This window comes from Mercenaria mercenaria, chromosome 9, assembly GCF_021730395.1.
Source record: "Mercenaria mercenaria strain notata chromosome 9, MADL_Memer_1, whole genome shotgun sequence".
In the NCBI taxonomy this organism is placed as follows: Eukaryota; Metazoa; Mollusca; class Bivalvia; order Venerida; family Veneridae; genus Mercenaria; species Mercenaria mercenaria.
Window position 1 is genome coordinate 33,391,082 of NC_069369.1, and position 25,865 is coordinate 33,416,946.

Sequence of the window (25,865 nt, forward strand, 5' to 3'; positions counted from 1 at the left end):
CCGCAGGCTCATTTGCATATGAAAAGTGTATGTGCCGCGTACATGCTGCATACTATTTCCTGCATACTAAATTCCTCCAGCGTACATCCTGTGTACTATGTAGTCCACAGCATGTACGCAGCAAGTAGTACGCGGCAGAGCTCATTTGCATGTCAAAAGTGTACTACAAACGTACTATCGGTGTATGTGCGGTGTATATCCTGCGTACTATTTAAAGCCCTTGATTTCAGTACACATCATGTACGCATCATATACGCTGTATGTACACAGCAAGAGTACGCAGCAGGCCTTTTTCTTCTGTAAGGGTTAGGAATTTCATTTGCGTTTCAGTACGTATAGTGTATGAATTCAGTTTGTTTTTCTGCAAATTTAATTGCGCAAATACGCGGCTTATATGGAGCTCTGATATATCTATATTATGGCGATAACCATTTGAAAATCAGGGACAATGCTGAAAGGAAAGTAACTAAATACTTATGTATTTTAGTTCCAGTATTAAACATAGTATATACTAGTAGTCGGGTCTTGAGATATATAGAAAACAAATTTCAGAAAATTGGCCAAATATTAGTTAATAAATATTACAAACATTCACATTTCAACTATTAGTAACCCAAGTAGTTTCTTGCTCACTAACAAAATTTACACAAAAAATGTTGTTTCAATCTCAGGCTAGCAGCCACAAAGATGTCAAAGTTGTCACGGAGAGAAGTAGCAACTGTCAATGTTGAAAAATGCTGGTAAGTCCCAGTATATGATAAATGTAACGCGAATGATTGAATTTTTTTGTTAAAAGGGTTTTAAGGGTTCAAATGCAGGGCTCTCGTTTGACAAAATGTGGGACCAAATATCGGCCCCATTCCCCCCTCAAAATAATGTTTTATTCCCCTATCTCAAAAAAAAAAAAAAAAAAAAAAAAAAAAAAAAATAAGAGGGATATTATCGACTGTTACGCGCAATATGTACCGTAAACGGCACTTTATACTTTCCAAATTTTGGTACGATCCGGACAGTGTTTAGCGCAAATTGTTCCGTAAAAATAACAGGTAGGTTAACGCTGTCTATCAACTATTTAGCCATTTTGCTACCAAAAAAAAATGTTGCTCTGAAAATTTCTAGTTGGCAAAAACGACCTGAAGAAGTTGAAAGGAATGTATGTATTTGTTTGCATTTCTTTTCGCATTTGAAATTTCTCCTCCAAAGAATTGTTTTAAAAATCATGCGAAATTCCCCCCTTGCATGGACCCTGGCCCCAGTCCCAAAAAGCAAATGAGAGCCCTGAAATGCAAGTGGTTCCGATGAGCAAATATGTTTTGTTTATTTTCTAATTTCTGTGGAAATGATACAAAAAATTATGAAAAGAATTTAAAGAATTTAAATTAGACTAGCTCCTAGACTATGATATATCTTTTTTACATTTTTATGATTGAATATAGTGAACTGAGCCAGTCTATATCCTAAGTCCAATATCATATCATGATAATTTTAACATCATTCCTCTGCGAAAATCTCTAAAATAGACTGGCTTTTGTCTCTATGAAATTGAATTCGACAAAAAAGGGGGAAAATGTAGATATTTTATTATCAGTCTAGTGGCTAGTCTAAATTTAAATATGTATGTCCAAGTGCATGTGTAATTACAATTTTTCTTCTCCAGTGATGATATTCTTGCATACATAGAACTGCGTATAACACCTGTACGTCAAGGTGGGCGGCGACCAAGATTCTCTTTGTACTTGTCAGCACTGCTAATGTATGGAGTAGTTAGAATACATCAAAAACACATGGAATATCTTCTCAGTAAGTATAAATCACGTACACTAAAAGTGTACACATACTGAATGGCTTGAAGGTCAGCATCCAAAACTATTGACGAATGTCTGAACTTTGAAGTCACAGGCACGGGTCCAGTGTATATTTTTTGTTTAATATAAAAAATCCCTTTTTTTCACACAAATATACTTTTTATGTTAGTCAAATGGAAAAAATCGATGACAAAAAATCCGGTCACAATACCATATACATTGAAAAGGTGAACTATATGCAAGCATAACGCTATGGGAAGCTACTAGGCAAACTTGTAGAACATTCCAAAATCGGAGTTTATACACTTGCAACTGCTACCTGCATGATCACACCTTCGAAACATTTAAAGCCTTCCATAAATACTAAACTGACCCCATAAATAATGCTTTGAAATACATAATACAAGTCTCTACGAGCGAAATATTTCAGTTATCCCTGGCAATTTCAGCTGCCAAAGGAAGTGATAAAAACCAGGAACATGTAGGCTTTCCGGAATGAAATCACCAAGGATAACTGAATTATTTCCCGTGTAGAGACTTGTACTGTGTATTTCAAAGCATTATTATGCCCCCCTTTGAAAAAGGAGGGGTATATTGTTTTGCAGATGTCGGTCTGTCGGTTGGTCGGTCGGTCGGAATGTAGACCTATCCGTTTCCGGATGATAACTCAAGAACGCTTAGGCCTAGGATCAATAAAGTTGATAGGGAGGTTGGTCATCACCAGCAGATGACCCCTATTGATTTTGAGGTCTGTATGTCAAAGGTCAAGGTCACAGTGACCCTGAATAGTAAAACGGTTTCCAGATGATAACTCAAGAACACTTGGGCCTAGGATCATGAAAGTTGATAGGGAGGTTGATAATGACCATCGGATGACCCCTATTGATTTTGAGGTCAGTATGTTAAAGGTCAAGGTCACAGTGACCCTGAACAGTAAAACGGTTTCCGGATGATAACTAAAGAACTCTTGGGCCAAGGGTCACGAAAGTTGATAGGGAGGTTGGTCATCACCAGCAGATGACCCCTATTGATTTTGAGGTCTGTATGTCAAAGGTCAAGGTCACAGTGACCCTGAATAGTAAAACGGTTTCCGGATGATAACTCAAGAACACTTGGGCCTAGGATCATGAAAGTTGATAGGGAGGTTGGTAATGACCATCGGATGACCCCTATTGATTTTGAGGTCAGTATGTTAAAGGTCAAGGTCACAGTGACCCTGAACAGTAAAACAGTTTCCGGATGATAACTCAAGAATGCTTAGGCCTAGGGTCACGAAAGTTGATAGGGAGGTTGATCATGACCAGCAGGTGACCCCTATTGATTTTGAGGTCAGTATGTCAAAGGTCAAGGTCACAGTGACCAGGAACAGTAAAATGGTTTCCAGGCAATAACTCAAGAACGCTTGGGCCTAGTGTCAAGAAAATTGATTGTTAGGTTGGCCATGACCAGCAGATGACCCCTATTGATTTTGAGGTCATTAGGTCAGAGGTCAAGGTCACATTGGCTAGGAACAGTCAAATGGTTTCTGATCTTCTTGTCCAAAACCATAGGGCCTAGGGCTTTGATATTTGGTATGTAGCAAAATCTAGTGGTCCTCTACCAAGATTGTTCAGATTATTTCCCTGGGGTCAAATATGGCCCCACCCCTAGGGTCACATGGTTTATATAGACTTATATAGGAAAAAAATTGAAAATCTTGTCCAAACCACAAAGTCTGTGGCTTTGGTATTTTGTAATGTAGCATCATTTAGTGGTTCTCTACCGAGTTTGTTCAAGTTATCCCTCTTGGGTCAGATATGGCCCTGCCTCAGAGGTCAAATGGTTCATATAGACTTATATAGGGAAAAACTTAGAATCTTCATGTCCATAACTTACATCATTCAAATTTGGACCACATGTATAGTTTTGAGTGGCAAGATGAACCTTGACATGAGTTGACCTTGATCTTGACCTATTGACCTACCTCCACATTTCTGTACCTACAGCCTTCAAATTTGGACCACATGCATAGGTTTGTGTACTGAAAAAAACTTTGACCTTGTTATTGACCTAGTGACCTACTGTCACATTTTTGAAGGTACAGGCTTCAAATTTGGACCACATGCATAGTTTTTTGTTCCAAAATAAAATTTGACCTTGATTTTGACCTAGTGACCTACTTTCACATTTCTCAAGCTACAGCCTTCAAATTTTGACCACAAGCATAGTTATGTGTACTGAAATGAACTTTGATCTTGAGATTGACCTACTGACCTACTTTCACATTTCCGAAGGTACAGGCTTCAAATTTGGACCACTTGCATAGTTTTGTGTTCTGAAATAAAATTTGACCTTGATTTTGACCTAGTGACCTACTTTCACATTTCTCAAGCTACAACCTTCAAATTTGAACCACATGCATAGTTTTGTGTACCGAAATGAACTTTGATCATGAGATTGACCTAGTGACCTTTTTTCAAATTTTTGAAGGTACATGCTTCAAATTTGGACTGCATGCATATTTTTGTGTTCTGAATTGAAATTTTACATTGATTTTTATCTATTACCTTCTTTCACATTTCTTAAGCTACAGCCTCCAAATTTGAAGCACATGTATAGTTCTGTCTACCGAAATGAGCTTTACCTTGAAATTGATCTAGTGACCTGCTTTCACATTTCTCAAGCCACCGCTTTCAAATTTGGACCACATACACATTGTTTTGTACCTAAATGAAATTTGACCTCGATTTTGACCTTGAGCTAGTATTGAAATTTGGAACATTCAAAAATGGCTCTGTGGATGGCGCCAAAATCAATCTGTAATCTGTTGTTAGGTTAATAGGTTAAAGGTCAAGGTCAGATTAAACCAGAATGGTAGAATTTTGTTTACTGTGAGCAAATAATTTCTGTTCCTTGTGCAATTACTGAATGCATCAAGGGGGGCATTTCGTGTTCGACGAGCTCTGAATATTTTCAGTACGGGACAGTACGGCAGAACATGTAAAGGTTAAGTAAAATATTGGTAACGATGTTATTCGTTTATAAAATATTTCTGTGTTTTGGTGATATACTCCTAAACCTTAAATGTTTCGAAGGTGTGATCATGCAGGTAGCAGCTGCAAGTGTATAAACTCCGATTTTGGAATGTTCTACAAGTTTGCCGAGTAGCTCCCCATAGCGTTACGCTCGCATAGTTCACCTTTTCAATGTATATGATACTGTGACCGGATTTTTGGTCATCGATTTTTTTTCATTTGACTAACATATAAAAAGTATATTTGTGTGAAAAAAGGAATTTTTATATATTAAACAAAAAATATACACTGGACCTGTACCTGTGTTTGAAGTGTTTTATTACATGACATCAGAAATACATAAAATTTACATTTGTTTTTCAAAGATACAGTCAAACTTGTGCTAGCAACCACCTGTCGACAACGACCGGTCTCTGGTCCCCCCGTAGAAAAATGCTCATAAAAAGGCCATGAATAGCGACCACCTGGCGACCGCGACCAGCGACCGGCCTAATTCATTCTCAAGGGCCATATTTGCCCCCTAATAACAACCAAGCTGGACCGTTCCGGCATGAAAATATTTGAAATCCGCCGAAATTTCACAACTTTCGCATTATAGCTAACATAATAATTACTGCTTGATTGAAAATTTGCAAGTTTGCACCGGCCGAATTAATACATAGAACATAAAGGAAGCAAGAAGCTGTAAAAATAATTTTTATCAGCATGATAATGGCTAACTGAGAAGTGACCCTTGCCCTGAATAAAGACCACCTGTGAACAAGGACCACTTTTGCTTGTTCCGAAGAGTGGTCTTTGTTCACAGGTTTGACTGTATTTGAAGAAATTTTGTGTTAAGCATATAATAGCAAATTTGTACTGATCTTTAGGCTGGTTAATAGCACAGACTTGACCATTGGTTTTTATAATATAATACAAGAGTCCATAGCTTGTGCTATTGACCAGATTTCTGCGTTGAAGTAAAAAGCTCAATGAAAAAATACTAAATTAAAGATACAATACAGTAAACTAATCTTGGCATCAAACAAATTTAGATTATTTCAAAGTTACGATCATTACATGATGGGTACAGAATATTCCTTTCTTGCATGATAACAAACTATATAATATGTAGAAGATTTATGTAGTTAAATTTCTATTTAAAAAAAAAAAAAAAACGAAATAAAAAATCCAATACCTTGACGGTTCCTCTTTCTTCCTGATAGTATATTCCTCGATTCAAAAACGTTATTTTATCAAAAATTCATAACGTTACATTGCAACTGATAAAACAAAATGTTTTGTTAATGTAAATAACAACAGCAGTCAGAAAAGTAGAGCTTTTTTCTTTGCTTGATATCCAGCCTACATTAAGATTCATTCGTAACCGTAAAGGCTTCGAATGACAGAAGCGTTAATTAAATGATTACATGTTATTTATTTACAGATGATGTATCCACAGCATTCCTACGTGTGAGTTCCTTGCCGATCTTACAGGGGCAGGAGATTGACTTGCCTGTAATACCAAAGTACGTAACTATAGTTTTCAATAAACTCCTACAAACTTTCAGAAGACAAGAAAAGAATATCATGATGCTAATGTCAGTCAAATTATATGACAGTGAAAGGTGTAGGATAGGGTTTTGATTCTGGTTTAGACTTGCCAAAATAAAAAAGACAAAAGTCCAAACAGGAAAAACCACATTCAAATAATGCAGCCAGACCCAAACATGCCAAGTTTCTTGGAAATTTGTGGCATTACTATTTCAGAAATATTACATGTAATAAATGATAACAGTTTTTATAAAATTATATGGTCAGAAAAAAACATACATGTATAACAAAAACAAAAATTTAATCCTTGTGCTCGGGGTGAGCTATTCTGATCGCTCACCGTCAGGCGTTCGTCCGTGCGTCCACACTTTCCTTTAAACAACATCTCCTAAACCATCAGGCCAATTTTAATGAAACTTCACAGGGATGTTCCTTGGATGGTCTTCTTTGAAAATTATTCGAATAAATGAATTCCATATAGAACTCTGGTTGCCATGGCAACCGAAAGAAAAAACTTAAAAAATCTTCTTGTCCAAAACCACAGGGTCGTAGGGCTTTTACATTTGGTATGTAGTATCAACAAGTGCTCCTCTACCAAGGTTGTTCAAATTATTTCCCTAGGGTCAAATGTGGCCCCGCCCTGGGGGCCACATGGCTTACATAGACTTATATAGGGAAAACTTTGAAAATCTTGACTGAAAGTTCAAGGCCTAGGCTTTTGATATTCAGTATGTAACATTGCCTAGTTGCTGTCTAACAAGATTGTTCAAATTATGCCCCTGGGGTGAAAAGAGGTCACACCCTGAGGGTCACATAGTTTTTATATGAGTTATATAGGAAAAAATACTTAAAAAAATATCTGATCATATTTCCTAGACAGTTTAATTATAATTACCGTATGACACCAAGTAATTAGGGGTCATTTGACTGTAACCTTTACCTACTGACCTACTTTCTTGATACAGCCTTGAAATTTGGATGACATGTACAGTTTTGCACACCAATTTTAAAACTGACTTTCAGTGACCATGAATTTGACCTACTGACCTACTTTCATGTGTTTTAAGGTACAGCCTTGAAATTTGGAAGACATGTACAGTTTTGCACACTGATCTTAAAACTGATTTTCAGTGACCTTGAATGTGACACTGACCTACTTTCTTGTTGTTTTTTAGCTCACCTGTCACAAAGTGACAAGGTGAGCTATTGTGACAGCTTGGTGTCCGTCGTGCATAGTACATCGTGTGTCGTGCGTCAACAATTTCTAAAAAAAATCTTCTTCTTGAAAACCATGAGGCAGAATTACACCAAACTTCACAGGAATGATCCTTGGGTGGCCCCCTTTCAAAATTGTTCAAAGAATTGAATTCCATGTAGAACTCTGGTTGCCATGGCAACCGAAAGGAAAAACTTTAAAAATATTCTTGTCCAAAACCACAGGGCCTAGGGCTTTGATATCTAGTTTGTAGCATCATCTAGTGGACCTCTACCAAAATTGTTCAAATTATCCCCCTGGGGTCAAATATGGCCCCGCCCGGGGTCACATGGTTTATAAAGACTTATATAGGGAAAACTTTGAAAATCTTCTTGTACAAAACCACATGGCCTAAGGGCTTTGATATTTGGTATGTAGCATCATCTGGTGGTCCTCTACCAAGATTGTTCAAATTATCCCCCTAGGGTCAAATATGGCCCTGCCCTAGGGGTCACATGGTTTATATAGACTTATATAGGGAAAACTTTGAAAATCTTCTTGTACAAAACCACATGGCCTAGGGCTTTGATATTTGGTATGTAGCATCATCTAGTGGTCCTCTACCAAGATTGTTCAAATTATCCCCCTAGGTTCAAATATGGCCCCGCCCCGGACCGGGTCCCAAGTTTTACATAGACTTATATAGGAAAAAAAAGTTTAAAATAAAAATGTTCTTGTCTGAAACCACAAGACTTGGACCTTTGATATTTGGTTTGTAGCATTGTCTTATGGTCCTCAACCAAAATTGTTCAAAATGTTCCCCTTGGGTGAAAAGAGAGCCTGCCCTGGGGGTCGCAAGTTTTATATAGACTTATATAGGAAAAAGCTTTAAAAATCTTCTTGTCTGAAACCATACAACCTAGGCTTTTGATATTTGGTATGATGCATTGTCTAGTAGTCCTCTACCAAAATTATTCAAATTATGCCCATGGGGTTAAAAGAGGCCCCGCCATGGGGTCACTTAGTAATTATGTGAGTTATTTGCTACAGCAAAAGGATTTGGACCACCAGTAATATTTTTTTTACAGATTTCAAAAGTAATCTTGCATAATCTTTACCTTGCCCACTGTCCTAATTTTCTTGTTTTTAAAGCTTTAGCTAAGAAATTTAAGCAAGCAACTGTACTCAGGTGAGTGATATAGGGCCATGATGGCCCTCTTGTTACTATGTCTGGTGTACATAAAAGTTTTTAAATCTTTACCAAAATTTAGACTGTCTATCATAAAGATTGATCGCTATTAATTGGATGTTTTAACATCTCCAATTAATACCTGGAAACCTTGACGACCCTATAACTTTAACAAACAGAGCTTTACATGTAATTTATATCCAGGGGCAGAGATGTGTATGTTTGTTTAATTAATTACAGATCTCGCAAACACAAAAGTTACCATATATCATTCTAACAAGCCTTATGGTTAACATTCAATTATCGTGGACCTACCCTTGAATTCTGTTAACCCAGCTTACATGTTTTACCAGGGTCGGATGATCCGGATCCTTTAATAAAGTAAGTCCCATAACAAAATTCTGACAAACCAACTAAATTAAACAATTATGTGGTTTGTTCTGTTCGTCATGAAATCATACCATCCTATAGTTAGTATGGAAACACTAAACATAGCCATTTATCACCATTTCCATTTGATATGACTTGTTTGGGAAGGTTTGTGTAATGATGAGATTAAAAATTCTGCTTTTACATTACTTAATAAGGCAAAGTAAAAAACAACAACAATGTAGCTGCTTATTTGTTACAATACAGGGCAGATCAGGTGACAAATCCAGAAATGCCCCTGCAGGAAATCCAGCCGGAGGAGGACTTATTCCTCAGTCAGCTTGATATAGAGATGTTGAGAGCTGGACATGTAGAGCCTGTAAACATTGTTCATGTTTCTTTGTTTTGTTTCAGTTTATTGCAGCAGTTTATATTGAAATTTCATTGTTTGTTTTATGTTTTTTTCTGATATTTTAGCCAATTCTGGTCGTATTCCCAATGATTTGATTTACCGCGGTTTATCATTCATATGCTTTGAGATATTTAATTGCTTGGCCTAATTAAGCCCTTGTGGTCCAGTTCCTTAGCATCTGATCCATGGTAAATCAGACAATAACTTATTCTTTGATAAATATACAGTAGAACATCTGTAGAGCAATACCACAGGGATGACTGAAAACTGTTTGTTGTACATAGGTTCTTGTTTTTGCAGAGGTTCAAGATTTGCTAAGTAACAGGCTTACTTTGACATAATTTCTGAAGAGGTCTTATAAATTTTACAGTTAAAAAGTTGTTTATACATGTAGTTGTTTTATTTCAGATGTTGTATACTTGTATTTCTGTTTAAGTCATTTCATTCTAGATAGCATTATATATGCATCTTTAAAATGTTTTGCACAGTCGACTCACTCACTGTAATCGAGTTAATTGTTTAATTATAGTGTATAATGTATAGTATGGTAAAAATCAAAATCAAGAGTTAATTGTTTAATTATTCATTTAGTCAATGAATGGCATTGCTTTTTTTAAATTTTAGTAGTTGGTTGGTAATACAATACTAAACCAGACTGAATTAGAAAATGCTACTGTGTTCGGCTATAAAATATGTTAATAACTCTTCATCATTTTAATCCAGGGAGATTTCTGGGGTTTGAATGGAGCAACACCTGCCCGTGACAGTCCACCATCTAAGAAGAGAAAAAAGCACCAAGGTTTGTATATTAAAGGTATATATAGAGAGAGTCTTCAAGTAGCATTCTGCTTGGTTCAGATGTTAGAAAAAGTACCGGTAATGGTAACAAATATGTATAGTATGGTAAAAATCAAAATCAAGAAGTTCTAAAGATGAATGGATTTGTCATTATACATTTTAATACCTGTTGATGATATTAACTTTATTTTTTACCCATAAATCTGTGTTTTCTTCAACATGACAGTCATCATTTTATGCCAGATTTCTGTTTCATCAGGGTTTTTTTAACCTAGGAGTGTCCAAATACTTTAGACACATCCCCACATATTTTTCAAATGATTTAGGATTTTTCTTTCTGCATGATTCTGTTTATTAGCTTATTTCTGAAGTAACTACCTTTCAGATATGTTCAAATTCAGTTTTGATTATGGCCAAATAAATTTACAATTGAGCAAGTTACTATACACATGAAAATACAAGTTATGGACTGTAATTATTATTAGGTTTTACTTGAATAATAGATACATCTACACAATTTCAACTCTGAATTTTAGCTAGAAAGTGTTATTTAGATTATACCTGTACCTGACCTCTGTGATGCTTCCAAGGCCTCCTTGGTCAAGAGGTTACAGTTGCTGACTTCAAATTAATTACTTGCCCCCTCATCAGTGTTGGTTCAAACCTTGCTAGGGGTGTAGAATTTTGTATGCCAGGAAGCCATCCAGCTGACTTACAGGTCAGTGGTTCTTCCCAGGTGTCTGGCACTTTGAGTCTTCCTCCACCGTCAAAAGCTGGAAAGGCGCCATATAACTTATAACAGTGTCCGTTTAGCATTAAACCTAAAAAAAACAAAACAAAAACAAAGTTGCTTCCCCTTTTCAACTTTTTAAAAACAATAGTAAGTGTAAGTAACTAAACATGTCACAAGACAATAATGTCTGCTCTAAATTTTTGCTGCATTTTTTTAATGAACTCTATAAAATTTTCAGATGAAGAAGTTGCTCCTGTTGCCAATGTTGATCAGATAACATTGAAAGAACCTCCGCCACTGATTGTTGACACACCACTCTCACCTATACAGGTACAAACTGAACAATTGTTTATCGGGTTGATGAAAAAAATACAGCAAAGTACAAATGAGCCGTGCCATGACAAAACCAACATAGTGGGTTTGCGACCAGCATGGATCCAGACCAGCCTGCGCATCCGCGCAGTCTGGTCAGGCTCCATGCTGTTCGCTTTTAAAGCCTATTGGAATTGGAGAAACCGTTTGCGAACAGCATGGATCCTGACCAGACTGCGCGGATACGCAGGCTGGTCTGGATCCATGCTGGTCGCAAAGCCACTATGTTGGTTTTCTCATGGCACGGCTCAAATGAATAAAATCTTTGTGGAGGTGGTTGTTATAATTGGTTAATTTGTTTTGATTTATTTCATTTTGATATAATCAACATACGTGCATTCAAGCCATTTTAAAGTCTTTCCTCTTGGAATTAAAATGATGCTTGCAAATGTGAATAATATAAAGGCATCGTGGCTGTGTTATGTCAAACCAGAAACCTCATGTCACAGCAGCTGCACTGAACACTTTTATTTTGTACATTGTGTGTCTGTTTTCTGCTCGCCATGCATCATTTCTGAACTGAGAGGTCTGCTTCTCAGGAGTGAACAACAGTAGGAATTTCTAAGCTAAAATGCAATGTTAGATTTTATTTAAGAAATAATAAATCTGTTCCTATATTTTATCAGTTAATAAAATATGGACAGGAGTTTAGATGCGTAATAATTAAATCACGAGTGCGTTAAGAACAGATTAAAAGTGGAGAAAATATACAAAACTTGACAAATTTGGAAGTTGACTATAGGGAAGTCTAGCTGGCATTTTTACTTGCCCTCCTGATTTTTTACTTTGGAAGCAAATTTGGCTCATCCTTATTTCTAACACTAGAAATGTGTTTGTTGTACATTGGTTACTCTAGAAAGGTTTTTAATCTTTACTGAGAATTTTGTCTGATAGGAAAGAAAATATGTCTTAAACTGTTTTGCAGTTACAGCTAAATGTCTGTATTAATCAGTGACTTTTCTTAAGCAGCTGGTCACCTTGCTTCACTTTTAATTCTAATTTTGACTTATTTTTAAGTAGCCATTGGCCTTTAGCAGCTAGATTGTGTTGCTCCCTTAGCTACCGGCTTATGACAGGTTTGACTGTATTAATATGCAATTACCTTCAGGTTCCAAAGGACATGGACTTACCCATGCTGGATGGGCGGGAGATGGAGATGTTGCTGGGTCAGATAGAGGAGCCGGGACTCCAGGTATTGGACCTGTTACCTACCAGCACTCCGTTCAATCTAGATGCTGATAGTTCTACCAGACAGAGGTTACGATCTGAACAGTCTGCACTTGAAAGGTAAATACTTGAACAGTGTGTACTGACTTTCCAAATGCTTGCCTTCTCAAGAGATATATTTTGAAAGTTAAGTTTGTTTTTTGAGCAAGTTATGGGCTGTATGATCTTTGAGCAAAATTTCAATTGGTTTTGGGGAACTTCACATTGAAATTATACAATACTTTAGAAAGTTATTAATTTGATTTAATTCTTTTCATATAGTCCTAGTCGTATAAGGCAGGAAGATAAGGAGAAGACTCCAGAGCGCCCCAGCACCGAGGTACCAGAAAACCGTGCAGTGCCACCATCCCTGGGTCACTCAATATAATAAACCAGCCCTTTACCAGGAGACAGATGCCTATGTCACACTTAATTCAGTTTACCAGGGTCATGGTTCGAGCCCAAGTGGGTCACGACCATGACCTCTCATATGACACCAGTACTGGGTTTCTAGGAAGCGGACTCGAGAGTGGTTCAAATAAGCATTAAGCTTTCATCACAATCAAGCTAAAACAAATTAGTATAAAAAAACTAAGTTTTTTTAGGGCAAGAAAAAAAAAGGACGTTTCAAAATTGTTATCAACATATTCAGACTATGTTTAGTGGCGCATTATTTACAATTTTGATTTCTTAAAAATTTGTCCTTTTGCGATTCAGAGAAAGTCTCTTGAGTTAGAGTTAACACAAGCAGTACCAAGCCCAAGGCAACGTAAACGTAAGAGGCAACTGGCATTTGCAGATGCTGAGACGCAGATACCAAAGAATAAAATGAAGCAAAACATGACAACTGGGAAAGATACTTGCGAACTCTTTGTAAGTCACTTGACTGTTTTCTACACACTTGATGTTTTCTACAATTAATCTTCATTTTGTACCACCCTAAGGGACGGCATGTAGTAATCTAACAATCTGTCCAACCCCTAAGTTTCTAACAGTAACTGAAGAATGCTTCGGTGCAGAAATCACAAATTGGAAGGCAGTTTGGTTGTGACAGACAGATGACCTCTATTGATTTACTAATTTAGAGGTTGGTTGCTCAACGGTCAAAGACGCAGTGAGCTTGAGCTGGAAAACATCTCTGAAAAGTGAAGAACACTACAGTTGTCAAACTTCATAGCATAATTTCCTTTGGTCAGTAGATGATCCGTATTATTTTGGGGATCAGTAGGTCAAAGGTCAAAGTAGCAGTAGCCTTAAACTGAAAAAAGTTTTCTGATAGAAATCTGAAGAACACTTCGGCCTACAGTAATCAAACTTCATCCAGATTTTGCCTGTGCAATTGTTTTGAAGGTCAAGGTCTTGTTGACCTTGAGCTGAAAATTGGTTTCTGATCGATATTTAAAGAAAGCTTCAGCCTGCAGTCGTCAGACTCCATTGGATGATTGCTTTTGGTCAGTAGATGACTATTGTTTGGGGGGTCAAAGGCCAAGATAACAGTGACCTTGAGACTGAAAGTCAAAGGTCAAGGTCACTATTACCGTTATACTGAAATCAGTTTCCACTCAATAGCTAAAGAAAGCCTAGATCTACAATCTTCAGATTTCATAGGTTGGTTGCCAGTGGTCAGTAAATGACTCTACAATGCTTTGGGGGTCAGTAGGTCAAAGGTAAAAGTGATAATGGGGCTGAAAATGGTTTCTGCTCAATAACTAAAGAATGCTTTTGCTTACAGTCATCAAACTTTATAGGATGATTGCAATTGTCATTAGTTTAACTTAGGCCTAGGTTAAATGATCTTGAGACTGAAAATGGTTTCCACTCAGTAACTTAAGAACCCTATGGTATACTGCCTTTAAACGTTACTAAAAAAACGCTTGGGCCTACAGTTGGCAAACTTGATTGAATTATTGCCTATGGCCAGTGAATGACCTCAATTATTTTTGGGGTCAGTAGGTAAAGGTCAAGATCACAATGATCTTGACACTGAAGACAGTTTCAGCTCAATAAGTAAAGAATGCTTTATAGCTTACAGTCCACAAAGTTCATGGGTAAAATGACCCTTAGTGAGTTTTGGTCAGTTGGTCAAAGGGCAAGGTCATTGTGATCTTGCACTCAAAGCCAAGACAAGCCAGCGTAATGGGGTGGGGGTGGGGTGAATAAGTGCTTTACAAACAGCTCTTATTGCAGAAGATAGTAGTTTCATTTTGTCCTAAACATAATACCCTGGTATGATTACAATCATACATTATTTAAAAACACTTTAGGAGGAAATAAGAGAAGATATCTCCATTACTAAATTACATATATTTTTTAGTAATTTATTTCTTCAGAGATGCAACCTCTTTACAACAAACACATTATTGGCTTCCTGTAATATGACAACTTTTTATTTTGTGATGCTGAGTAAAACATTGACACTGATTTCAAAAATCTGTTTGCGGGAAGTTGAGTCTGTCCTGTATATTTTAATATGATACTTTCAGGTGCTTCCTGATGTGCAGGGTGTTGGAGCAACAGATCTGTTGGCAGTAGCAGGCAGAAAAGGTAGACTTATTATAAAAAAAATATTACTCAAACTTTAAATCAGTTCGGATGCATGTTCACATGCCTTGTTGCAAGACACTTAAAAAGAAACTTGATTGTTTTTACTATACTATATACATAGAGTGCATATGCAATCTTGTGCACACCTAATCTCCTGAACTCATGCACAGTGACACAATTTAATGAAACTTAATTCAAGTGATCAGTAGTAACCCTAGTTGTGCATGGTGCATTTTAGGTTCTTTCAGGAAAAAAATCTGCACATTTATGGGACATTGTTTTTTGTTAACATACTATATACATACAGTCTGCATATGCAGTCTTGTTCGCATATAATCTTCTGAACCCTTGCACACTTGATTGTTTTTACTATACTATCTACACAAGTATAATCAGTAATAAATAATACCAACCCTAGTTGTGCATGGTACATGTTACGTTCTTTTAGATAAATATTCTTTAAGAGTTATGGGACTTTGTTTTTAGCTCGACTATTCGAAGAATAGGGGAGCTATCCTACTCGTGTCGGCGTTAGCGTTAGCGTGGGCGTCACACAAATGTTAAAGTTTGCGTATCACCCCAAATATTTTCAAAGTCCATTGAGATATTGCTTTCACATTTTGCATACTTGTTAACCATCATGACCCCAGTCTGTAAAAAGGAGGAGGCAACTCTATCAAGCATTTTGACTGTATTATGGCCCCTTTTCGACTTAGAATAAATGTTAAAGTTTGCGTACTACCCCAAATATTTTCAAAGTCCATTGAGATATTGCTTTCATATTTTGCATACTTGTTTACCATCATAACCCCAGTCTGTAAAAAGGAGGAGGCAACTCTATCAAGCATTTTGACTGAATATGGGCCCTTTTCAACTTAGAATAAATGTTAAGGTTTGTGTACCACCCCAAATATTTTCAAAGTCCATTGAGGTATTGCTTTCATATTTTGCATACTTGCTTACCATCATGACCCCAGTCTGTAAAAAGGAGGAGGCAACTCTGTCAAGCATTTTTGACTGAATTATGGCCCAGTTTTGACTTAGAATATGCTTATTGTAATGTTAAAGTTTTACTCATTGCTTATATTATACTATCAAGCACTGAGAATAGTCGAGCGCGCTGTCCACTGACAGCTCTTGTTTGTTACTATACTATATTCATACAGTCCACCTAATTATGCAATCTTGTGTGCATCAAATTGCATTGTACTATGTCAGTGTGTGGGGTGGGGGAGGGGGGAGTACATTCGTCATCTTTAGTGATAGCTCTAGTTTTAATCATTGTGGATAATTGATGACCAGACAGTTTTCACCCTAAATTTGAACTAAATTTTAGAATTGAGAAAGGAGATATGGCATCCACTATGGGCAAGAAATGCTCGTTTCCGTAGAAACATACCAGAAGAAGAGCTTGCTGAAGCTGTGTCACCTCCGCAGTTACCTGCCCCAGATCAGCTTGATATACAGATAGGACAGCAAGTACCGGAAGTACCACTCATACCAGATCTTGGGGAAACCCTCAGACCTCCACAGCCTCCTTTATCTCCAGTTTTACCGCCACAGCCAGAAGGTATTAGGATGTGTTAATATATAATTGTATCTTTTTATTTTACTACAGTGCTTTCAAAGGAATAACATGCATGTATAATGATAGTAATAACAATGCTTTGGATTTTTTCTGTCACAATATTAAAGATTTTTTCTATAAAAAGAAATAGTGTATAGCAAAAATTGTGTAAGGCTTTCATGTTTATGCATTTAAACAAGTCTGACACTGTAGCGTTTGATTGGTAAACATTTACAAAATTTCCACTTGGTTAAATGAAATGTTCACCCTTCACTTGTGTAAATGTTTGTAAACATGGGGGCCTTACTTTTTGAAAAAAAAAAATGAGATATTGTCATCACTTGATTGGCATTGCCTGGTTAAGTTTTATTTATGCTTAGGTCAGCTTTTCTCCTAAACTGTCAAAGCTATTGCTTTAAAACATGCAACTCTTGTTCACCATTAATACCTGACTCTGTACAGCAAGAAACATAACTCCATCCTGCTTTTGCAAGAATAATGGCCCCTTTTGGACTTAAATAGAAAATATCAGATTTCTTGGTTAAGTTTTGCATTTAGGTCAACTTTTCTCCTTAATGGTCAAAGTTATTGCTTTAAAACTTGGAGCAGTTATTTGCCATTTAAAGCTGACTCTGCACAGCCAATACTGTAACTCTACATTGCTTTTTGCAAGAATTATGGCCCCTTTGGGACTTAGAAAATCAGATTTCTTGGTTAAGTTTTGTGTTTAGGTCAGCTTTTCTCCTAAACTACCAAAGCTGTTGCTTTGAAACTTGCAACATTTGTTCACCATCAAAAGCTGACTCTGTACAGCATGAAACATAACTCTATCCTGCTTTTTGCAAAAATTATGGCCCCTTTTGGACTTAGAAAATATCATAAAAACGCACGGGTAGGACAATATTTCTATTATACAGAGACAAAAATTTCAGATGAGTGTCTGCATCTGCAAGGGGGTGCTCCTGTGATTAAAACTGAAATTACTTTTCTAATTTCTTTCCAGACCGGAGAAGAAGTAAGCGCAAAATATCTACTCTGGAAGAATCTGTGGAGGAGTTGAGAAGAATATCAGTAGTAAGACAGTCTAGACTTATGTTGCATACAAGTGATTATTCAGATTTCAGTGTGATTCTTCCTTTTTTCAACTGATTCCTTAATTTTTTAAAAAATCAAAAGAAATAAAAGTTGTCAGATTTGATCAGATACATGTGCAAAATTTGTAATATTGTTAAAAGGTGTAGGGTAAATTCTCTGATTTTTTTTTCTATTTTAGGTCAATAAGCAATGTCCCTGTGATATTCAGTAACATATTTATAAGATGCATTCACAAGCATTTAAACTTGGAAGAAATTTGTTTTAAATATACAGTAAAGCTTGTGCCTAAGACTATCTCTGCACAAAGACCATCTGTCTCTTAGGACAGCAAGTTTCTGATTTGAATATTTATACAGCTTATTTCAAAGCCCTCTGAAAAAAAAATGACCTTGTTTTGGCTTCCACAAAGCATATGGACAACTTTGAATGTCTAGTTACTAATGCAGCATAATATGTTTTAACATCATACACTTTCACTAAGCATGCAACTCATAATACAGGAAACATTCCTGTATTCTTCCCCATCATCACTTTTAGGTGGTAACTTAGTAAGTCTGAAAGTAATATAAAGCTAAATGAATCTTTTGAAAATTTTATAACCTGATTGATATTAAAGTATAAATTGATTGGTCAGTGTTGTTTCTTTATTGTTTTGCTTTGAAATAATGACAGTACTTGTAGTCTGTCAAGCGGTCCTGTGCAGTTACCATATGTGTACAACAGAATTATAGGGAGAGTAATTAAAGTGAAACTGTTGTTAGAGCTTGCATTAATGGACTATTTGTAAAAGTTGTTTCTACCTGGACAGACGTTTGCAGTGATAAAGTAAATTTTCTGTCCATATGATTATGTGGTATGATCGTATTAGTTTGGACTATGAACTGTATTTGACTTTTTTCAGTCAATGATGGGCACTCCAGCTCGTGAAATATCGTCTATTGAAATACCGAGAGATGCTTCAACGTCTCGCATTGGGACACCTAAAGCAGCTGGTCTAGATGATACGCTTATTCTTGACGATAGTAAAGACACCAGTAAAAGCAGGGGAAGTGCAAGAAAGTATGTTTGTTTGTTTCGTTTGTAGGGTTCAATACCAAAATTAGCAGTCGGAAGCTGCTTGGTTGTCACATCTGAGTTTAATGAAAGATTATCTTAAGGTTACGAAGTAGGCCTTGAGAATCAAAAATCAAACAACACCAAATCATAAAGAAAGATTTGTTTGACATGAAAATTGAACAGCATGTAAAAGATGTAAATTACTTTACGAAACAAGTGTCAGTATACTGATATAAACATTGAATTCCAGAAAATGACTGCTTATAGGGGCCAAACTTCCGGACAGTCACACGCCTTTAAAAACTCACCATCTTCAAAGAACTGTTACACGTGTTCATTTTGATGCATTTGCAATAGCGTGCGAGTGGTGAACTTTCACATAACAATGTGGAACACAGTTTTCAGCAATTGTTTATCTTTATTTCTTTACAAATGGCATTCCTTTTCAAAGGGAAACAACTTATTCTCGAAGATTACTTAAAATAATCTGAAAAAGTTGTGTCCCTTTGAAAATGAATGCCATTTGCACTTAAAGTATTCCGAAAAAGTTGTCTCCCTTTGAAAATGAATACCATTTGTAAAAAAATAAAGATAAACAATTGCTGAAAACTGTGTTCCACCTTGTTATGCGAAATTTCACCACTCGCACGCTATTGCAAATGCATCAAAACAAACATGTGTGACTATTCTTTAAAAATGGTGAGTTTTTAAAGGCGTTTAACTGTCCGGAAGTGGAGCCCCTTTAGCAGTCCTTTTCCGGAATTCAATGTTTTTAGCTCACCAGAGCACAAAGTGCTCAGGGTGAGCTATTGTGATCGCTCACCGTCCGGCGTCCGTCCGTCCGTCCACACTTTCCTTTAAACAACATCTCCTCCTAAACCAACAGGCCAATTTTGATGAAACTTCACAGGGATGTTCCTTGGATGGTCTTCTCTAAAAATTGTTCAAAGAATTGAATTCCATGCAGAACTCTGGTTGCCATGGCAACCGAAAGGAAAAACTTTAAAAATCTTCTTCTCAAAAACCAGAAGCCCTAGAGCTTAGATATTTGGTGTGAAGCATTGCCTAGTGGACCTCTACCAAGTTTGTTCAAATCATGACCCCGGGGTCAAAATTGACCCAGCCCCAGGGGTCACTTGATTTTACATAGAAAAATCTTAAAAAATCTTCTTCTTGAAAACCAGAAGCCCTAGACCTTAGATATTTGACATGTAGCATTGCCTAATGGACCTCTACTAAAGTTGTTCAAATCATGACCCCAGGGTCAAAATTGACCCCGCCCCAGGGGTCACTTGATTTTACATAGGAAAATCTTCAAAAAAATTCTAAAAATAAAGCAGAAGGCCTAGGTCTTAGATATTTCACGTGTAGCATTGCCTAGTGGACCTCTACAAAATTTATTCAAATCAGACCCCCGGGGTCAAAATTGACCCCGTCCCAGGGGTCACTTGATTTTACATAGGAAAACCTTAAAAAATCTTCTTCTCAAAAAGCAGAAGCTCTAGAGCTTAGATATTTGACATGTAGCATTGCCTAGTGGACCTCTACTAAAGTTGTTCAAATCATGACCCCCGGGGTCAAAATTGACCCCGCCCTAGGGGTCGCTTGATTTTACATATGAAAATCTTCAAAAATTTTCTTAAAATAAACCAGAAGGCCTAGAGCTTAGATATTTCACATGTAGCATTGCATAGTGGACCTCTACAACATTTGTTCAAATCATGACCCCAGGGTCAAAATTGACCCCGCCCCAGGGGTCACTTGATTGTACATAGGAAAATCTTCAAAAAATTTCTAAAAATAAACCAGAAGGCCTAGGTCTTAGATATTTGACATGTAGTATTGCCTAGTAGACCTCTACAAAATTTCTTCAAATCATTACCCCGGGGTCAAATTGGCCCCGCCCCATGGGGTTACTTGATTGTACATAGAAAAATCTTCAATATTTTCTAAAAATAAACCAGAAGGCCTAGAGCTTAGATATTCAACATGTAGCATTGCTTAGTGGACCTCTACAAAATTTGTTCAAATATTGACCCCCTCAGGGTCAAATTGACCCAGCCCCAGGGGTTACTTTATTGTACATAGGGAAATCTTCATAAATTTGCTTAAAATAAACCAGAAGGCCTAGATCTTAGATATTCGATATGTAACATTGCCTAGTCGACTTCTACAAACTTTGTTCAAATCATGACCCCCGGGGTAAAATTGGCCCCGCCCCAGTGGTTACTTGATTGTACATCGGAAAATTTTCCAAAAAATTTCTAAAAATCATCAGTTTGACATTTGAAACATATTACTCTGGTGAGCGATCCAGGGTCATCATGACCGTCTTGTTATCAGTATACTGACACTAGTAATATACATGTTTTACATGCTGTTCAATTTTCATGCCAAACAACTCTTTTCTTTCAATGATTTAGTGTTGTTTGAGTTTTGTTTCTCAAGGCCTAATTCTCATCCTTAATCGATGCATTAGATTTATTATACGCCCAAAGGGGCGTATTATGTTATACCCCCGGTGTCCGTCTGTTAGCAATTTTGTGTCCGCTCTTGAACTCCTTGAAGGATTTCAAAGAAACTTGACACAGATGTACACACTAAGGGGTCAAAGGTCATATGACTCTGTTTTGTGTCTGCTCTGTAACTCTTGAACTGCTTGAAGCATTTTGAAGAAACATGCCACAAATGTTCACCACATCAAGACGACATGCAGAGTGTATGTTTTGGATGGCTTGCTTCAAGGTCAAGGTCACACTTAGGGGTCAATGGTCATACCTGAACCCCTTGAAGGATTTCGAAGAATCATGACACAAATGTTCATCACATCAAGACAATGTGCAGAGCGCATGTTCTGGATGGCTCGCTTCAAGGTCAAGGTCACAGGGGTCAAAGGTCATATTACTTTGTTTTGTGTCTGTTCTGTAACTCTTGAACTGCTTGAACAGTTTTTTAAAAAAAATGGCACAAATGTTCACAACATCAAGACGTTTTGCAGCGCGCATGTTCAGGATGTCTCGCTTCAGGGTCAAGGTCACACTTCGGAGTCAAAGGTCATACCTTCAGGCGTATATTGCTTTACATTGTGGTGCTCTTGTTGAAATATGGATATACATTTTTGAAGAAACAAACTATTTAATAAAATTTATATATCTCTTAACCAAAGCAATCATTATTAAGGGAAAATTATAATAATGCTTGCCTTTTATCATTTAAAAGTTTTAATAAGTAGCTATAGGATTAAAACCTATGACACTAACAGAAAAAAATCTCACTGGAAAAAAAAAACAAACTTGTACTAGCCTTTCTGAATTAATTTGTTCTGTGAAAGCTTAATAATTTTTATGTAGGCGAAGAACGAGGTCATCAGTGTCTAAGGAAGATGAGCAACAAGCTCCGCCCCCTGTGCAAGAATTACCATCTGGTACCAGTCTACAGACAAGTCATACCTCAACTGGTCGTACACTGTATGATGTGGTTGAGGAACCGAGATATGAGGAACAGTTTATTGCTGTACCATTGTTACAGTACATCACAGAGGACCAAGAACAAATGAAGGAAGAACTACTCAGGTACTACTAAAATAAATTGTTTCCTTGCTCTTGATAATAATGTGCAAATTAGGATCTTGGAGCAATGGTCTGCCTCCCATTTTAAGTACTTTAAAATCCTTTAATTTCATGGGCATGAAATTTCGTGGTTTTGGTCAAAACGGCAATTTCATTGGGATATGAATTCGTGGATTTCAGCTTTTGAACATAAATGAATGGGAATTTTACTTGTTCTTTGGGATAAAATTTCGTGAATTGACAACCACGAAAATTAGTCCCCCACAAATATTAATGATTTCACAGTATATTCAAACCTGTATTAAGCATCCAGCATAGAAAGCAACACAGTCCGGCTGTTCAAGGCAGGTGGTTGTTTTAGACAAATAGAAATGCGAACAAAAAGTAAATTTTGGAAGTTAGTGAAGCAAGTGGCTGCTTAATACAGGTGGCTCGGCTGTATTTCAATATGTTCATTTGTTTATAACTTATAGTATTGACAGAATGCAAATTTTAAATGATTTTTAAATAAATGAATAAGCTACTTTAAATGTTTTCAACAGTTCTTGGAGGTCTGGTGATTTCCCATCTAATTAAGACTGCTCATAGACTTCAGCCAGACCTTATAGGGAAAGAACACTTGTTTCCACGAAAGTTTATCTAAGCTGGTAAGAAAGCAATGAAAAGTTCTGAAGTTTAAACACTATTTTAAGTCCTATTTATCTCATTTAGGTCTATAGAAGGTGATATTGAGCAAGCTGGACAGTACACAACTTTCCACAATCTTTGTCCACCTCAACTAGTAGATAGAAAAACAGCTGCCAAGAAGTTCTCAGTTCTCTTAGGTATAACATATAGAACTTTTAGATTTGAGTGTTTTTGTTTTTCTTGGGGTTTAATATGCCATTTTTAGCTCATCTGATTTTTTGAAAAAAAATGATGAGTTATTGTCATCACTTGAGCGGTTGTCGGCGTCGGCGTTGCCTGGTTAAGTTTTATGTTTAGGTCAGCTTTTCTCCTAAACTATCAAAGCTATTGCTTTGAAACTTGGAATACTTGTTCACCATCATAAGCTGACCCAGTATAGCAAGAAACATAACTCCATCTTGCTTTTTGCAAGATTTATGGCCCCTTTTGTACTTAGAAAATATCAGATTTCTTGGTTAAGTTTTATGTTTAGGTCAACTTTTCTCCTAAACTATCAAAGCTATTGCTTTGAAACTTGGAATACTTGTTCACCATCATAAGCAGACCCTGTACGTCAAGAATCATAACTCCATCTTGCTTTTTGCAAGATTTATTGCCCCTTTTGGACTTAGAAAATCAGTTTTCTTGGTTAAGTTTTATGTTTAGGTCAGCTTTTATCCTAAACTATCAAAGCTATTGCTTTAAAACTTGCAACACTTGTTTACCATCATAAGTTGACCCTGTATAGCAAGAAACATAACTCCGTCCTGCTTTTGCAAGATTTATGGCCCCTTTTTGACTTAGAAAATATCAGATTTCTTGGTTAAGTTTTATGTTTAGGTCAACTTTTTCTCTTAAACTATCAAAGCTATTGCTTTGAAACTTGCAACACTTGTTCACCATCATAAGCTGACCCTGTACAGCAAGCAACATAACTCCATCCTGCTTTTTGCAATAATTATTGCCCCTTTTGGACTTAGAAAATCATTTTCTTGGTTGAGTATTATGTTTAAGTCAACTTTTCTCATAAACTATTAAAGCTATTGCTTTAAAACTTGCAACAGTTTTTCACCATCATAAGTGGACACTGTACATCAAGAAACATAACTCTATCCTGCTTTTTGCAAGAATGATGGCCCTTTTTAGACTTAGAAAATCATGGGTAGGACAATATTTCTATTACACAAAAAAAATCAGATGAGCGTCAGCACCCGCAAGGCGGTGCTCTTGTTAAATTGTGTCACAATGACTTGATCAAGGTCCCTGCCTGTCCTGCTGATGAGAAGGAATCTGTGTTGTATCCATGCATACAGGGGCCACAGTGAGTGACATTGTCAGCTTTGAAACAGTGAGGTTTCTGCTTTAAGCCAGGGGACTTAACCTTCAAATCAATGATGTCACTGTGAAATAGATTAATTTATATTATCATATCACCCAGATATATTTCGTTCACATATAAATATTGTTATGCTTTATATCAAGGAAATATGAAATGGTAGTGAAGAAATGTATGACTTAATTATTCATCAGTTATCTATTAGATCTGGACTTTCATGACAGAAGAGGCAAACTGTTTCATGTAAATATAGAAGAGAAAATGCACAAAAATGTGTATTTAGTAATGCTTTTAATATAAGAAACCGGTCAGAGGCTGCTGCAAGTATAGAGGTGTTGTTAGATAACCTTCAGGCACACTGACGCATAACCTAGTATTATGATCACAAACATTATGCATGAAGAAAGCAGAGACTCTTTTTTAAAAAAATGAACAAAAATCTGACTTCCTATATGGGAGTCAGCTCTGACTAAAGAAAAGGAAATCGGCTTCAGAAATGCTGATAATATTATCATCTGCTTGAGAATTGCAGAAAATGACCTCAGAAAATTTACTTTATCACTGCAAACGTCTGTCAAGGTAGAAACAACTTTTACAAATAGTCCATTAATGCAAGCTGTGACAACAGTTTCACTTTAATTACTCTCCCTACAAAAATTACACTCCTCAGCAGCAGCTTTCAAGCTTGAGCAATTCTTATCCAATGTTTACAAAACTTGGTCACAGTGTTTTTGGTCATATGCCATAATATCTCGGCAAAGTAGGACAACCAGTTAGATCCTCCAAAAATAACTCAAAATTGTAAAAATTGAAAGTGTTTGCTCTTTAACTTGAGCAGTTCTTATTCAGTGTTTGCCAAAACTGTGTCATAATATTCACAAGTTTAATATCTTGGCCAAGTTCAGTTATAAACTAGCTTGGTTCTCCAAGTCTCTCTAAAGTTAATTGGCCTTTGAATTATCAAAATTGCAAAAACTGACTACATATGTATTCAAACTTGATCAGTTCTTAAGTACCAAATAATCACGACATTTGTTTATCATATTTATGGATATAATATCTTGGCCAGGTTAATAACCAGAATTACTTAACATTTCAAAAGTTGACAGTGTCTGCTTTCTAACTTAGCAGTTCTTACCCAGTGTTCACAGAACTAGTTCACAATATTTACTCATTAGCGTAATATGTCAACAAGCTTTCTATCTTTTTCCTAGTGGCTCTGTTCTTATGGCCCTTGAATTACTAACACTGGTGAAAAGTGACAGTCGCCACTCTCGAACTTTAGTAGTTCTTATCTAATAGTCACAGAACTTGGTAACAATGTTTATGTGAGTAATAGCTTGGGTAAGTTGGATAAAAAGCTGGGTAATCCCAGGCACTCAACCCTTGTAGTATCCCTGTTTCTC

The 25,865-nt window shown here is 36.6% G+C and overlaps 1 protein-coding gene across 1 annotated transcript in view; it reads left to right on the forward strand.

Moving 5' to 3' along the window:
• The window catches only part of LOC123546092 (meiotic recombination protein REC8 homolog), a 42,213-nt gene that overhangs the window by 13,326 nt on the left and 3,022 nt on the right, over positions 1 to 25,865 (forward strand). Inside the window, exons 3-17 of the mRNA XM_053550495.1 lie at positions 672 to 740; positions 1,658 to 1,800; positions 6,246 to 6,327; positions 9,373 to 9,484; positions 10,241 to 10,316; positions 11,287 to 11,378; positions 12,529 to 12,707; positions 12,909 to 12,984; positions 13,290 to 13,499; positions 15,110 to 15,170; positions 16,507 to 16,740; positions 17,741 to 17,811; positions 18,734 to 18,891; positions 22,239 to 22,460; positions 23,169 to 23,281. Of these exons, the coding sequence (XP_053406470.1) occupies positions 672 to 740; positions 1,658 to 1,800; positions 6,246 to 6,327; positions 9,373 to 9,484; positions 10,241 to 10,316; positions 11,287 to 11,378; positions 12,529 to 12,707; positions 12,909 to 12,984; positions 13,290 to 13,499; positions 15,110 to 15,170; positions 16,507 to 16,740; positions 17,741 to 17,811; positions 18,734 to 18,891; positions 22,239 to 22,460; positions 23,169 to 23,281 (1,898 nt within the window). The remainder of the gene's footprint in view (positions 1 to 671; positions 741 to 1,657; positions 1,801 to 6,245; positions 6,328 to 9,372; positions 9,485 to 10,240; positions 10,317 to 11,286; positions 11,379 to 12,528; positions 12,708 to 12,908; positions 12,985 to 13,289; positions 13,500 to 15,109; positions 15,171 to 16,506; positions 16,741 to 17,740; positions 17,812 to 18,733; positions 18,892 to 22,238; positions 22,461 to 23,168; positions 23,282 to 25,865) is intronic.